This window comes from Sipha flava, unplaced genomic scaffold (assembly GCF_003268045.1).
Source record: "Sipha flava isolate LNK unplaced genomic scaffold, YSA_version1 42_pilon_pilon, whole genome shotgun sequence".
Taxonomy (NCBI): domain Eukaryota; kingdom Metazoa; phylum Arthropoda; class Insecta; order Hemiptera; family Aphididae; genus Sipha; species Sipha flava.
In genome coordinates this window covers 2,569,602-2,584,622 of record NW_020273159.1, presented here as the reverse complement: position 1 = coordinate 2,584,622, position 15,021 = coordinate 2,569,602, and the positions used below count along the sequence as shown (strand labels likewise).

At 34.0% G+C, this 15,021-nt stretch overlaps 1 protein-coding gene across 6 annotated transcripts in view; it reads left to right on the top strand.

Annotated features, from left to right (window-relative positions):
* The window catches only part of LOC112689240 (kinesin-like protein CG14535), a 173,076-nt gene that overhangs the window by 64,852 nt on the left and 93,203 nt on the right, over positions 1-15,021 (top strand). Inside the window, exon 1 of one of the 6 annotated variants that reach the window (XM_025562843.1) lies at positions 642-760. The exons of the other annotated variants lie outside the window; for them this stretch is intronic. Coding sequence (XP_025418628.1) covers positions 759-760 — 2 coding nt within the window. The 5' untranslated portion in view covers positions 642-758. Of the gene's footprint in view, positions 1-641; positions 761-15,021 lie in introns of those variants that run through there. 6 annotated transcript variants of the gene reach the window in all.

Here is a 15,021-nt window from a genome sequence, read left to right as displayed (position 1 = left end):
GACGGTCCTTGACGCAGTATGTCACATCGTTTTGAGAACGTTGATATTGATCTTCATCTGATGGCTATCACGCTCACCGATCGCTAAAAAACTACATGTACATCTCTGCTAATACTTGCTTTCTTCTAACAGTGTCGTATACGCGTAGCAATAGTTCGGTTTCAGCGCACAGTCATCTGGCCCGCTAGATTTTAAATGTCCGTAAACGAACCGCGGCCGTCTCAGTATCTCGCGAGTCACCCGTCCCCGACGGACGCGCACGATACGGACGTATTGTGTACGATTTTTTACTGGCCCATATCCCGCGAGTCTAACATTTGTATTACATCACCAGACGTTCGAGTGAAAATGTTGTAAGGAAAAAAAAAAATGAAAAAATGAAAGACAGAGACGGAGAGGAGCGCGTGTCCTCGGCAAAAAAATTGGACCGAAATACCCGCGTGTACCTGTGTGCGTGCCGGCGGAATGCGCGATGAAATATACGAAAGGGCGCGCATTAAAAATAAAAAAAAAAAGAGAGAATAAAACCGGCCGGAAGGGTTTTCGCAGCAATGTTCTCTATGAGAAGAATGTAGTGTACTGGGTCACGTGTGCGCGCCGTGCGCTGTTGGTCGCACGCTTCCCGACTCCGCGCCCGAGCGCGTTCAGTTACGTGTCGACTGCCCTGAGTCGCTGCCGTACCGCCACGACTGCTCGCGCGCGCCTCGTTCGAACGGGATCCCCGATCACGACGACGACGACGAAGACTACGCCAAACCATGTTAGTATACTCGACGATGTTATTTTTTTGTTTACGTGACACGCGTTTTCGGGGCACGAGGATCAGCGCGTCATTTGTTTTTCAGCTCGAACGGTTTTCGTTTCGTATTCAAAACGAACGCATTCTAAGGGATGCACGTTATATGCGCGCCCGTGTTCATGCTCCAACCCTTTCGTTCACCGATCGGCCGAAACCGGTCGTACCGGCTCGTTGGAAACGCTGATGGAATCGGCGTTTACTAATTGGGTCCCGAAAATCATGTTGTTCCGTCTAGTTAGGTACCAGTGTTTTTCAGGTAGCACACTAGTTGGGTCCCACGTTTTACAATTACTAATCTAGTCGGATTTATACGAAAAAAAATTTCGCTAATCATTTTCACATACTTACGACTGTCATTTACCTATAATTTTGGACCACGGGTATGGGATTTTGTTTTTTTTTTTTGAATTTTCTACTATACGGTACTTATATGATTATATGGTAAACAAATGATTAAAAAATTTAAAAATTTACACAATTGGTAAAAGTTTAAATGGTAGAGCTTGATAGAGCAAACTCTAATCTATTAATTTTTTAACATTATCAAGTGTATCAATAATTGTAAGTTACAGGTTTTATTGTCGTTGTGGTGGGACCGAAATCGTATGTTATTGTTTTTATAATCAGACCCAATTAGTTATTTATCTTTATCATATATATATTATCTGTGACCCAATTCGGATACGCCCGATGGAATGTACCTACTACTTGTTGGGATATAATCTGTAATAAATAAACCGGATAGTAATTGTTCGTTTTCATGAAACCCATTTTCTAAATATTTAAAAATACAATAAGAATCTTGTCGGTACCGCAAACAATTATATCGTATAAAGTTCAAAATGTCTTCATGAGTACTTGCTTGAATTAATAATATTTAATTAATATTTGCGTCTATAGATTGTTTTATTCAATACCAATTACTTTATTCTTGATCTTTTGCAATGAATAGTTCTACATAGATTTACAGTACAGTGACCAGCGATTTTTTTTTACTAGTCACGTACGAAAACTAATTTTTCGATAACTTTTAAACAATTCTTACATTATAGTATATGTAGTAAGTGTTATACTAATGTTTACGAATGTATTATTATTCTTAAGAATATTTGTTAATTTTTAAAAATAAATCCACCAATTTTTAAATACATATTATTTTTATAGTTATAGGATCTCTGAAAAGATAGTTTTTAATTTTTTTTTAATGAATTTTGTTGTATATGATGATCGTCTAAAACAAACCGATTGAAGTGTTGTTATTCCATTTCATATAAACATTCAAATGCTATGAAATATATTTTAATTATGTTTTTTTATATATAAATGTGTTGTAATTTTTCTAGAGGAATATTATTAACTATATTTTATTAAATTTATGACCTAAATGTTCTATAAATAAAATTATACATAGATAATATGATATGCAATAGTCGTTAATTCTTTGGATAGTAAATATATATATTGAATCATCAGAATTACATTCATAAGAGTCCGTTAAAGAATAGAGTAAAATAAAAACGAGACTTACATTTATTAAAATATTCATATCTAAATTAATAATACTATAAGAATAAAATTAATATTATGCAAATTATCAAAATATTAGTGTTTTTGATCATTGAAAAATAATAATTTTCTATAGAAAAATAACATAAAAATCAATTTTGTTAACTGTACCTTCATTAATTAATTGTGTTACTGGTGTAAAAAGTAGACAAATATTTAATTAGCTTAAAAAAATTTAACTTGGTAAGATAATTATTCACTATTTTAAATTATACACACATACGTATTACATATGTTTATAAATCTTAGGTAAAGATTAATTACAGCGAAATTTAAGTGTTCGTGTACACATATATTCATATTAAAATAAAATGTCTATCCGGGCGTTATTTATTTTTAAATATTTTGAATAGATTTGATTTATTCGAATTGTTTATAAGAGTAGTGAGTGGAAAAATGATTCCATCGCTATGACACACGTTAACGCCCTTAGAGAAATTACGACGACACTGGTATCCATGTGCACATTTTGACGTTTTCGAACCCCTTCTCCATCTGTCTGAACTGTTATTGCGTTCATTAATCATTAAAAATAACTGTTGGACTAAAAAACCTTGAAATATCGTAATAAACCATGTACATAATTGACTAATATTTTAACTTCGTACTTGCGTTTATTCACATTTAAATTTAAACTGTACTGGAATTGAAAAAATGTATAAGTAAAAATGTTATCAGGTACAATAAAAAACAAATTATGGTTTTTAAATAATTTCTTTGATATCATTTGTAAATTGGTAGATTATTGTAAAATATTTATAAAAAATGTATTTTTATTTTGGACCATTAAATTATTTTTAATTGTTTTATTACAAAAAAAAAAATTTGTAATTGGAAGGATCAAAACGTCTATTCAATTTTTAAAGAATGTTATCAGTGCCTTCGGTTGATTAGGCAAGACGTCTGGTCCCCAAAATTGCCCCAAGAATCAATTCGGTTCTCTGCAAATTTCCAAGTTTTTTCATTTCTTTTGTTTACTTTGGTCTTGTTGGTCTTATTTGAATGGTTTCCGTGGTTACAGCATTGTACGTGATGTTGAGTGGACATAGACTTACTCTCTAGCGAAATTGAATTTGCTATATCTACAAATAAAAAAGGGATTCCATATTTTTCTCTCTCAAATATGGTGAAAAATAACCTTGTTGAAAGTAAAAACTATAAAACGAACTGAAGATATTTTAATTATTCTGTATATATAATATATATTTGTTTTTAATACATTTTATATTATTGTTTAATGTGATGTATATTATAAATGATAATTTATTTTTCTTCCGAACATAACAATAATGTATATATCATACGTATACAATGTAAAAAGGGAACAGCCCGTATATAATAATAATAAAATAAAATAATATTTGAGTACCAAAATGTATATTTGATTGTTAATTTCTATAAATACTAGTATTCATTATAATGTTTCTTCTAGATATTTTATTATTTGTTTACTTGGCAGTTTTACTATTATTATTATTATTGTTTATGTATTAGAGGAAACTTATATTACGGTGCTCTTAATTAGGGCAGAAAGAGCCTCTTAAATTACTTTAACGGTTTTCGCGATATTTTATGCCTGTAAATGTACTAAAGGAGTATTTTTTCATTAATCTAAATTTTAAGTTTGCTTACTGCTTGCTTAGTAAAATAACAATGTAATAAAATTATAAAATTATAAATTATAATAGATATAAAAAAAAATAAATATAATATAATAAAACATAAATCTCGATTGTTAAAATATTTAATTTAAATTTTATCACTTAAGGTTCACGGCAAATGTCAAGATGCCCTTTTCCGTAGCTAATCGTGTTCGAACAAGCAACCCTTTCAAAGGTCGTATTTTGACGGTTTCGGTGTTCGTCTTCTACAACAACAGGAGCTTGTGTTCATAATCAATTTTCAATTTTCCCCATCCATCCTTCCGTCGGATTACTCTATCGGACAAGGATCCCTGGGCCCTGCTCGGGATTTGCATTTATAATGACCACATGTATACGTGCTCGTGTACTAGGGATTAGAGTGACTTTAATTTGACAGGGCTCCGTCAACCCTTACCAAGCCCTGGTGACTTTGCGGAAAACTTGCAGGTTTAAAAATGCATAACGATGTCATTCGACTGTATATGTAATTAACCCCACGAAAATAACGCTACACGCGCCATGTATGGGAAAATGTATAGTACGGTAGTTTGTATAGGCAAATCAATAGCATCTATACGTAGAACACACTTGGGATGCATACCCGTGGCTCCTAATTTGAAATATCAATACGTTTATAATATGAAATGAAATTATTATTGTTTTCGTATTATTTTATAAAATTGATTGTTTTATTGTTTTTTTATTTTTTTATTCAATAAAAAAAGAGTGAATATCGCTATTCCAATATTTAGCGCTCGTTTTGGATTAACTGATACTCCGGGTAAGACGATTATTGTAAGCTATAATATCTATGATGATATTGTTTTCTAAAACATAAATTCCAATGGAATTCTATTTAATTTGGATTTTATGAAAAGCCAGTGCTTAGTTTTTTTTTTTTTTTTTTTAGAGGTAGAGGGTTACTATAAAATCAGTGGTAAGTTTTAAAATAACTTCTAATGTATATTTTGAGTTTTATTTTTAATCTACGTTCGATACTTCTTTGACGTTCATATACAATTTAATAGAATTGGAAAAAAATATACTTGTGTAATAATTTCGTTGGTATTCATACCGGATTCGAGTGGAAATAAAATGTGTTATTAAATATGATTAAACACACACATCGTGTACGGCATGAATCGAATGTTTCTAGTTGGAAACATAGGTGGCAATAAAGGACACTCATGTTCTGCAAGAATCTATTATTTTTATTATTATTATCATTCAATGTTCGACGTGTGCATACGCGATTTTAAGATTTTTTAAATTTTTACGACGGAAGGTTCATTTTTGCGTTGCGTTTGGTTACTGCAGACAGTATTTTTTCAATTACAAATACGTACTAAATTAAAAAAAAAAGTTCAAAAGTTTTGGTGTACACACAAACACCCTGTAGTGCAATGTGGGTGTTGTACTCTGTAGGTAAAAAAACAGAAATATATTTATTATCGTCGCGTCGCACTTATGCGTTTCCACGGTGGTGTACTCGTACATTATAATGTTTTCTAACTAATGGCTATGATATAACCTAGGCATAATAGGCGGAAGGGTGAGAGATGTGGTAGCCGACGGCTTATAAAACATTGTGTGTGTTTACGCGTGTGTGTGTGTCGCGTGACGCGCGGCCGTTAAAACGCATAAACAAAAGCGACGGCGGCACCTCTTCCTTTTCCTCCTCCTGCTCCTGTTTTCTCCTTCACCTCCTCCTCACGTTCGACCTCACATTGTGTCGGTAACGTCACGTCGCCGCGAGTTTTATTGCTAATAATACAACGCGCGCGCCGGCGACCGCCACCGAAACCGAATAATAAATCCGCGTTGGCCCTATCTCTACGCCACGCCACCACCCCCGCACTTAAAAGCGTCCGTAGTTAATGCGCGTGTTACATCCCTCTGCCACGTCTATGCAGTGTCCCCTCGTCGTCCATCACCTCTCATCACACACACGCATTTAATGTTGCGGGTTGGTAAAACAATGCGATCGCAATCGATATCGTTTGTGCGGTAGTAGTTTTCGAGTACGTTATATTATCGCACCGTATATACCTAGATACCATGTATAAGGTATATAATACGCATAATGTGTATTTATACGAAGTGAATTCGTTAAAATTGATTTCCACTGTTTGCAATTGAAATTGAGAGGGTAGAACAAGAACAAAAGTATTATTACGATGGATTATTGTTGTATAATACCGTAATATATAATGTAAATACCTATTTAATATCGTAAACGTGCGTAGGTTAATTAAAATGAGTTCGATATAAATAATGTAAAAGTTATATTATTATTATCGCCTACCGTTTCTGGAGCGAATACGAAGGTTTCGAGAAAATAAACCATTACACAGTTAAAGCACAATCGTTGTCCATTTTTATACCACTTATTCGATTTTTTATACTTAGTATTGACAAATATATTGTAATGATTTAAAAATTAAAGTTGGAAATCATTACAATATGAAGTTATTTCGGTGGGTAAAAGTTGCTTTGTGTCTTATATTAGTATTTGAATCGCTATAACGAACGAATGTCTCTTTAGTATTCGTTTTACTGAAATGGTTCCATTTTTGATAAAAAGTTTCATATCGTTGTACGAATTTATACGAACTTTGTTCTTTCCACGGTTCATGTATATATTTGATGTAACTTTGTGATATTACAAATAAAACAGATAAAATTATTGGTTGAAGATTAACGTTGGTGTTTATACGTAATTAGTTGCAATCATACGGATCGCTATATTTTCCACACAGTAAATATAAACTTGCCACTTCGAAAATATCAAAACATTACATTTAGCATTTATAAACAAGATTTACGAATCAATTCGATTAATTCAGAATAAATATTTACGTAAGTGTTGTAAAATATGAATTTTATCAAAAATATTCATCCGTTGATTTATTATGAAATTAAACATTATGGTGATTAAACTTCAAAATATATGTTACGAATTTTTGATTATTATTATATTAAGAATGAATAAAAATGAAATCGAATTTAATTATAATTGGTTAATTTTAATAACAATGTACTTTAAAAATTTATATTATTACTTTACAAATATTAGTATAGTAAAATTAATATTATAGATGTTCTGTATTTATTTATATTCTTTATATAGGTTTTTTGTATTATTCACGAATGGATGATTAATATTTCCAATTTTTAAATTATGTTCTGTGAATAAACGATTTACATAATGTATGCTTGGATGAACTGGCTTGCGTAATAAATATCCATTAATGTCAAACCAGATATAGACTATGACACTAAATAAAGTGTTTATTAAAGTTCAATAGTTGTTAGATAAGTTTTGAAACTTTCACTCCATATTTAACTTTGATCGTTTACATAAAGCATATAGTTCGCATTTGAAATTAAACATAGTATTATATTTATAAAAAAAATTTCACACATGTATAAATAATCGCTTAAATTGCAAAATAATATTATATTTTCCTAAATTCTATGAAATATTTGTTATAAAAATTACACATCATAGTAAATGAGTATAAATAATAATATATAAGAGAAATTTATTCAAATGTAGTATCTGTGGCAAAAACAATATGTGCTTCAATTTCAAAATTGTCAAAATGTTTCATTAAAATAGTTTATGTCGATGTACTCGATGTAACTCGTGTGTGTTAAAAAGGAAGTTATTGCAAATTAAAATCAACATAGGTATAGGTATAACAATGGAATAATTTTTAAGTAAGTTTTCCCTGCACAACTTGTAATTAATTTCAAAATCTGTGAAGAAAAAAACTTGTAAAAGCTCATCGCCATCCTTACGGATGTAATTCTCTCGCAGAATAAGTTTCTTTCGGCATTCCAAACCTTTTTACCGTTGCACATGCACATTTGGAATTCGGAGGCCGTAGGCGTTTTCGCCCTATTAAATTGAAAAGCTGTGTAAAAAAAAAAAACAACTTTTTTTTTTCTGTACAGAATTGAATGAGTCAGCTGATTTTGACACGTTTCTTGGCAAGCGCACGTACGATTCGTCCATTAATCAAAAACTCAGTAAATTTGGATACGACACGAGTGACTGTGTAAAAAGTTCGATTGGCTTCATTCCTGCATTTGTTTTCCGTAGGACTTACATTTATTGGGTAACATTCACGCTACATACAGGTCGATTTTTTTTTCGTATTCTCGATTTTTAACAACACTCCGAAGAAACGTCAAAGCTTTCGGTTCACGTATTACGCTAGCTAATAAAATATGATATAAATATAATAATAATAATAATAAATATAATTTTCACATTTAAATCGGTTTCGCCGCTAAAAACAACATGAGCCGCATTTTCATAGCACACGCGTACAACGTATTCGATTTACGTGGACATAAATCATTATTGATGAACTGATATTAGCCGTTTTGTTCGCGTGAAACGCGTTTGGTGTTTGTTTGACACACGGTTGTCGTGTATCATTCGCATAGTATCTGGATCGCAGTGATTCTCAACCAGGTACTAATTATATTTAGGGGCGTAAGATCCGTATGCTTTTACCCGTTAATTCATCTGATCGAACGTGTACTGGAATGCGATTGTTAACGGGTTATCGATTTTTCGTGTAACCCTGACGGGAGTGGCGTGCTGAGATTTTACGAAGAAAATCCACTGCCCAGGGTGTGCGCGGTTCGTTATTAAATGCGGTCTCGAAACGAACGATTCGAACGAGACATTCATTACGTGCGGTGTTGAAAGCAGGCGCCTACGAATGCTCTTCCTGTTTCGGTGCACGGAAAACGATCGACGCGCTTAAATCACGCGTCGATCCGGACCCATTTATATGTTATTGAGATATGAACGCGCTTTTCCGCACCGTCGAACGCGCGGAGTAATGCGTTCGACCGCAGTCAGAGTACACGATGCCGCGCGTGCCCCTTAAATCAACGGATCCGATCGTTCTTAATGACAGCCGACGATAAAGCTGCCGCAACAGGGATCCTGGATATTTTCCAGACGGATGACCAGGAAACATAAAGCGGATCCGATAAAAAAAAAAAAAAAAAAAAAAAAAGGTTCGTGCCGAAACGAGCGTTTCTCGGACACGGTTCGTCTTCCGGTCACCGTTTCGTAACCTGCACCGTGATAACGAGAACCGTTCCCGATCAGGCGATCCCGGTCGCCGGGTTACCTTTTTTATATGTATACCGCTGCGCGTGGTAGAATAACGAGGAACATGATTGAGACCCTTCAAAAGCGTACGAATGCGCGCGAAATCGGACGTGACGTTGAGTTATTTAATAAATATTTTTAATATATTGTTATTTACTTACCCGTCGATTTTTTCGTACCGAATCTGCGGTTATGCTCACTAGCATTTTCTAAAACGGAACTATCGGTTGTCATTAACACTGTAAACGTACTTCGTCTTTTTACAGCACCTCCATCTGACATATCCATCAGTTCGCTGTCTGATGTATCGACATTTTACTGAAAAATCACCCTGCCTTTCCGAAATAATACGGCGCATTTTATTTCCCATTTAAAAAAAATAAGCGTAAAATGTTAACACTGCGAAATAATACGTCTACGTGCACACAACTGAAACGCGAACACAACTGTCAGTATATAAGCAGATACATCGTACATACTATGTGTACCAATGCACTTGCATAAACTATAAATACAGTACATAGTATATTCGTACTTGTTCGGGGATTGACAATAAAGACTCCGAACGAAAGCGATAAGATTTAAATGACGAAAGTTTTTCCGGTATAATATTGAGTAATAATCGCCGAAATTCGATTTGCCGTGCAACAAAATATTTGGCGACTTGGAAGTAAAAATATCACGCGCGCGGTCGTACGCCAGAAAATGTACCGCCGACAAGGAATACACGATCGTATCGCAGCCTGGCCGGGCGCCATAAATTTAAATCGTATCTCCGGTGGCTCCTCGATATGCCGTTATCATTATTGAAGCCAAATCAAATTTCATACTTTCGCAATAGTACAAATAATTCTATAAAACGGACTCTAAACGATAAATAATATTGTTCTACAACAACAGAAAATAGGAATTGAATACCTATACTAGACCGTCAATATTTACATAGCCAAGTACTAAGTATTCATTGGATCATGGACTTGGCCAAAAAACTCACAGCTACTATTGTATAACTTATTGGTAAAAATTGCGTGCCATATGAATGATAAAGACATATCGAGGAGTCACCGTGACACGATTCAAAATTACATGACCGGGCACCCGTTCACCTCATCGTTTCGAACGTCCGCTTTTTATTATTATAAAGTTTTCCTGACATTGGTCATCTCAACTCAGGTGTAAAGAATTCAATGTTTTGAGATTTTGTAAAATGGATCACAAACCATTGTACCAACAAGAAGTTAGAACTATGGATCTAAAATACGAAACTGAACATAACAATTTTTTTTTTTTATTTCATATTACGAAACATTTTTAACAGTTGAACAAAATATTATTTTATCAGCGAAATTTCATTAAATTACGTGTTTTCTCTCGGACCGACGAGACGGCCGTGAAAGAATTACGTTTCGATTCCCCTCTCGGACACTCGACCGACGCCTGTTCGGGTTTGTTCGCAGACCGTGAAAATTCCACGCGATTCCTCGTCGTTTGGTTTTCGTCTGCGACGCCGTCGTCGGACCGAAAGCAGATGGCCCTCGTGGCCGGTCGTATTTCATACACGTACTTCGAGGACGGCTCGCGACCGGGACGGGGGAGGGAACGCGTGGTTTTCCAATTTCACAGACTTCTGGTTCGACGTGCGGGAAAACGAAAAGACTTCCGTCGTGTTATCTGTATACGCACATATATATATATATATAAATGTACTCAAATATATATTTATAACGTTTCGACGAGCGGCAGACCTGCGGCAAACGTACCCTTAATTAACCTCGGGGTTGACTTTAGTTTAACCGCGAAATAACATTTGGCATCGCGAAAATCGTCCGCCCGACCGCGCAACCGTCACGAATCGCTTCTGCTATTCGCGTCATACCGTTCGTTTTATTTATTATTTTTCGTTCTTCCACTTAAACGCAGCACCGAAAAATATAATTGCGCTGTCGACGAAAACCGTTGGCTCGGAAATTATTCAAAAATCGTAATCATATTTCGCGCGGAGCAATCGGCTTTGGGAAAAACGCTGTGCACAGTGGCAGGTTCGTACGGCGGTGTACACGCGATGAGTATTCACGAGGGGAGAGTATTTTGTTTTTCTTTCATTTAAATTTCCAGATACCTTCAAACGTGCACCGCCGCGACGTTATCGGTCGTGGCGAACGCAGCGGATTCGCGACCCGGTGGAATTCCATGCGTAGTCGTTATTCGTTAATAAAAGTAAATAATACGTGCGGAAATTCGAAATGGCTAAAATCAAACGCACTAGTACTCGCGGATTTATAGAAATATTCGAACGCGATATCGTCTCTTTGAAAGCTTTGTTTGCGTTGATATCAGGATGCCGGCTGAAACGTAAAGAAAATAAACCTGCGGTGACAAATTTCTCCACTGAAAATCGATTGATTCCTTATTACTTTTATGAATAGTGATAGTTCACGGTGCCCGTGTGGCGCGAGTGAAAATAAGGAGCATTCGAAAATGTCTAAACCGATTAACGTCCGCTTAAAATGTATAATCGATGAATTTTTTTAAAATGTATGCACAGATGAAAAAATCGAAGAACGCTAAATAATATATTACTTATTTTTTTTTTTAAAAAAATACGAAAATACGATAATGATTTAGTTTGTACCAGAAAATGTTTGATTTCTGAACAAAGCAAAACTTTTCACCAAGCTGTAAGGGTATTAGTTCGTATAGTTTATTTAAAATTAAAATAAAAAAAAAAAAATATGCATAAACACTCAAAAACACTTAACGTTGCCGATCTTAAAATGTTTTTTTCGTGTAAAAGTTCACACTCAACGATTAAAAAGTTCTTGTTATAACAATTTTCCCTGATACGAATTGCAACGTACGAGTGTAATGAATGTAAATTGTTATACTAACAGTATAACTGGATATTAAATTGAAAATTAAGAGATATAAATAATCGTTTTATGATTGATTTTATATCTATACTTATAAATTAATTTTCTAAGTGCTCTGTACGTATTGAAAAAATGTTTTTTTATGGATTTGTTTTTAAATTTTTTCTTGTTCATTGAAACTCTACAATCAGCATTAATAAATGCTCAATAATGTTTTCTGTCATCAACACTTCCCGACTTTATAGAATACAGTCCTACACACTCGAGAGCGTATTATGTATTTGTATATGCATATATTGATATATAGAGACTCAGGTTCCCGTCATTAATCCCGCTATACACTTGGAAATACCGAGAATGCCGAAAAACCTTTATCCGTAATGGAAAAATTCCACCAAAAGCGAAAATTCCAATTTGAAGCGATTGTACAAGTACATTTTATTCTTTTCTAGTATTCTTATTAATATATAGATTGACCGTTATTAGACCGTATAAAAAAAAAAAAAAAAAAAAAAGAACACTCCATAAAAATATCTATCACGTGGCTATAACCATATTAACTATAATTTCGAAAAATTTTATATTTTCAAACGAGTATTAATTTCACGTAATAATACTGTACAATTATTTTACCGATTTCAGCATTGTTCAGTCGTAAACTACCTATAGATGTTGATTTTTTTCGAGTAGATTTTATTTTATTGACAGTTATTTTATTAATGTTGTATCGTATAAAATAAAACCAACCATAACCATTACGTATAATCATCGCACACACTAATGTATACGAGAACATTTGGGTACTATCAGTAATCCATTAAACAGTACTGTAAAATTAGTGTCAATATCCCAGCTATATAAACCTATACATATAATAACGATAATTACGACCGTCATGGTAGTAATTGTTGCTTTATGACTGTACAGGGTGTTCTTTTTTTTGTGTATTGCTTCGAACCAATGAGAATCATCTGCAGCTGTAAATATTTGAAGTTTATTCGATTTCGGATGTTATCTGTCTTCGTGAAATATGATTTAAACATCTTATTTACACGCGTTGTTAACATATTACGAGTATGAGTGTAATTTGCACCGTACAAACTTTTCAAACAGCACATCTGTTATTTTAAATTTCAAATACATATATTAAAGTATAATATTTTTTTTTATTTTTTTTTGAAAATAAATAGTTTTAAAAGTACAGAAATTGAGCGTTTACAATTTCGCATGATCAGAAATTATTGAATAAAGGTAAAAAAAAGAAAAAAAAAAATTAATTCAAATTGCCGAATATCGCCGATTCATCACATGAATCGAGTTGTGTATTGTTATGGTTATACGTTTACTTGTTTATAGTATACAACGAAATCATTTAATCATAACTAATAACAATTGTCCATTGTTGCTTGATTACGAAAAATGTACAGTTGAATACTGCTGCAATATGTGTTCATATAACGAGCGTTGTACAATGGTCGAATATGTTTTTACTAGTCGTAAACAAAGGGCAGAAATAATCCATTACCTAACGGTGGAAAAAAAAACATAGTACGTTAAAGGGAAATCTGTTTCTGATTGATTCATGGGTGGCTGATAATTTATTCAAATGTCCAAGTTTAATCGTCCGTCAAAACAAACGGGTAATAAGCAACCGACGGGCGGGTATATAAATATGTGTATACATGTATACGCACACTCTCGGTACATACGCGTGTTATTAGGTCCGTTAGTCAATTTGAACACAGGGATTCCAACTGGTATTTATTATATGGCAACGACCGAGGGGTATTTTTTCATTCCCGAAACTAATTCGGTGTCCGGGCTGTAATATTAATGATAAACGCCCTGTGAACGAGTCTTAACGGATTTCTCGCTTATTTTTATTTATATTATTATTATTACTATTATATCAAAACTATATATACCAACTACACCTATATCTCCGCGTTAGTGGCTGCTTCATAAATCCCAAACACGTTCGGTCCCCGAAGATAATTCTCTACGCGTGGAAATTACTGGCAAAAGTTTAATTAACTGTTTGACTTTTTCAAGCATATAACAAAAAGAATGAGTGGATTTTTTTTTTACCTTTTTTTATCTTTTACATTTATACCATTTTTTGCTCGTTCCTGAAGCATATATATTTATTCGCTCTGTACATGAGAATACTCGCCGTTGACAATTATATTATGTGAAAAAAAAAAAAAAAAGGTAAAAAATTATTAGGTATTAATCAACTGGATTTGAAACCAATGCAAACTACGTGAATCATTTAACGAAATACCCAATATATATATGTATGTATAGTACGTATTTCTGCAAAAAAATTTTTAGTATTACTTCTGTTGGGCAGTAACGTTGCGTAAGCCGATTTCGATTATATCATGAATTATCGTTAAGATTTTAATATCGTATTCGAAGTTCAAACTTTACGAGTCAAGCGTTAATACTGTACTATTACAGTCGAACAGCATTAATACATTACAATCGTTTCGTTGGGCTCACTTCTTCTCTACACCAAGCGCTCCAACCCGTTTTTACGGGTCGCACATAAACGACAGCTTTCAATTAAATTCAATAAAATCATACCGCTTTAATGGGGATCTGCGTAACGGTTAACGGCGGCGGAGAAGACGCGCGCACCCAAGGGTGGCGATGAGGAGGATCCGGATCCGGTGTATAAATTCCAGTCACGCGAATCGGCCGCCGTAAAAGAAACACAATAGGCTTTCTATTTTAAAGTGCTCCGATGTGTTACATTATAATAAAAATGTGACACGTGGCTTATGCGTCCGAGGAAATATCGTCGGCGGCGTGTGCGCAGCAGCGACGTACGCGCACACATTACGGGGGACGACCTCCGGTCCCGTGGAAACTGCTTATGGGGAGAAAACGATTTTCGGTCATAAAAAAAAAAGAAAAAAAAGAGTAAAACCCTCTTCGTCTCTTATATACGCGCGCGCCGCGTCTTTGAGTATAAAAACAAAAAAAAAAAAAAAAAAA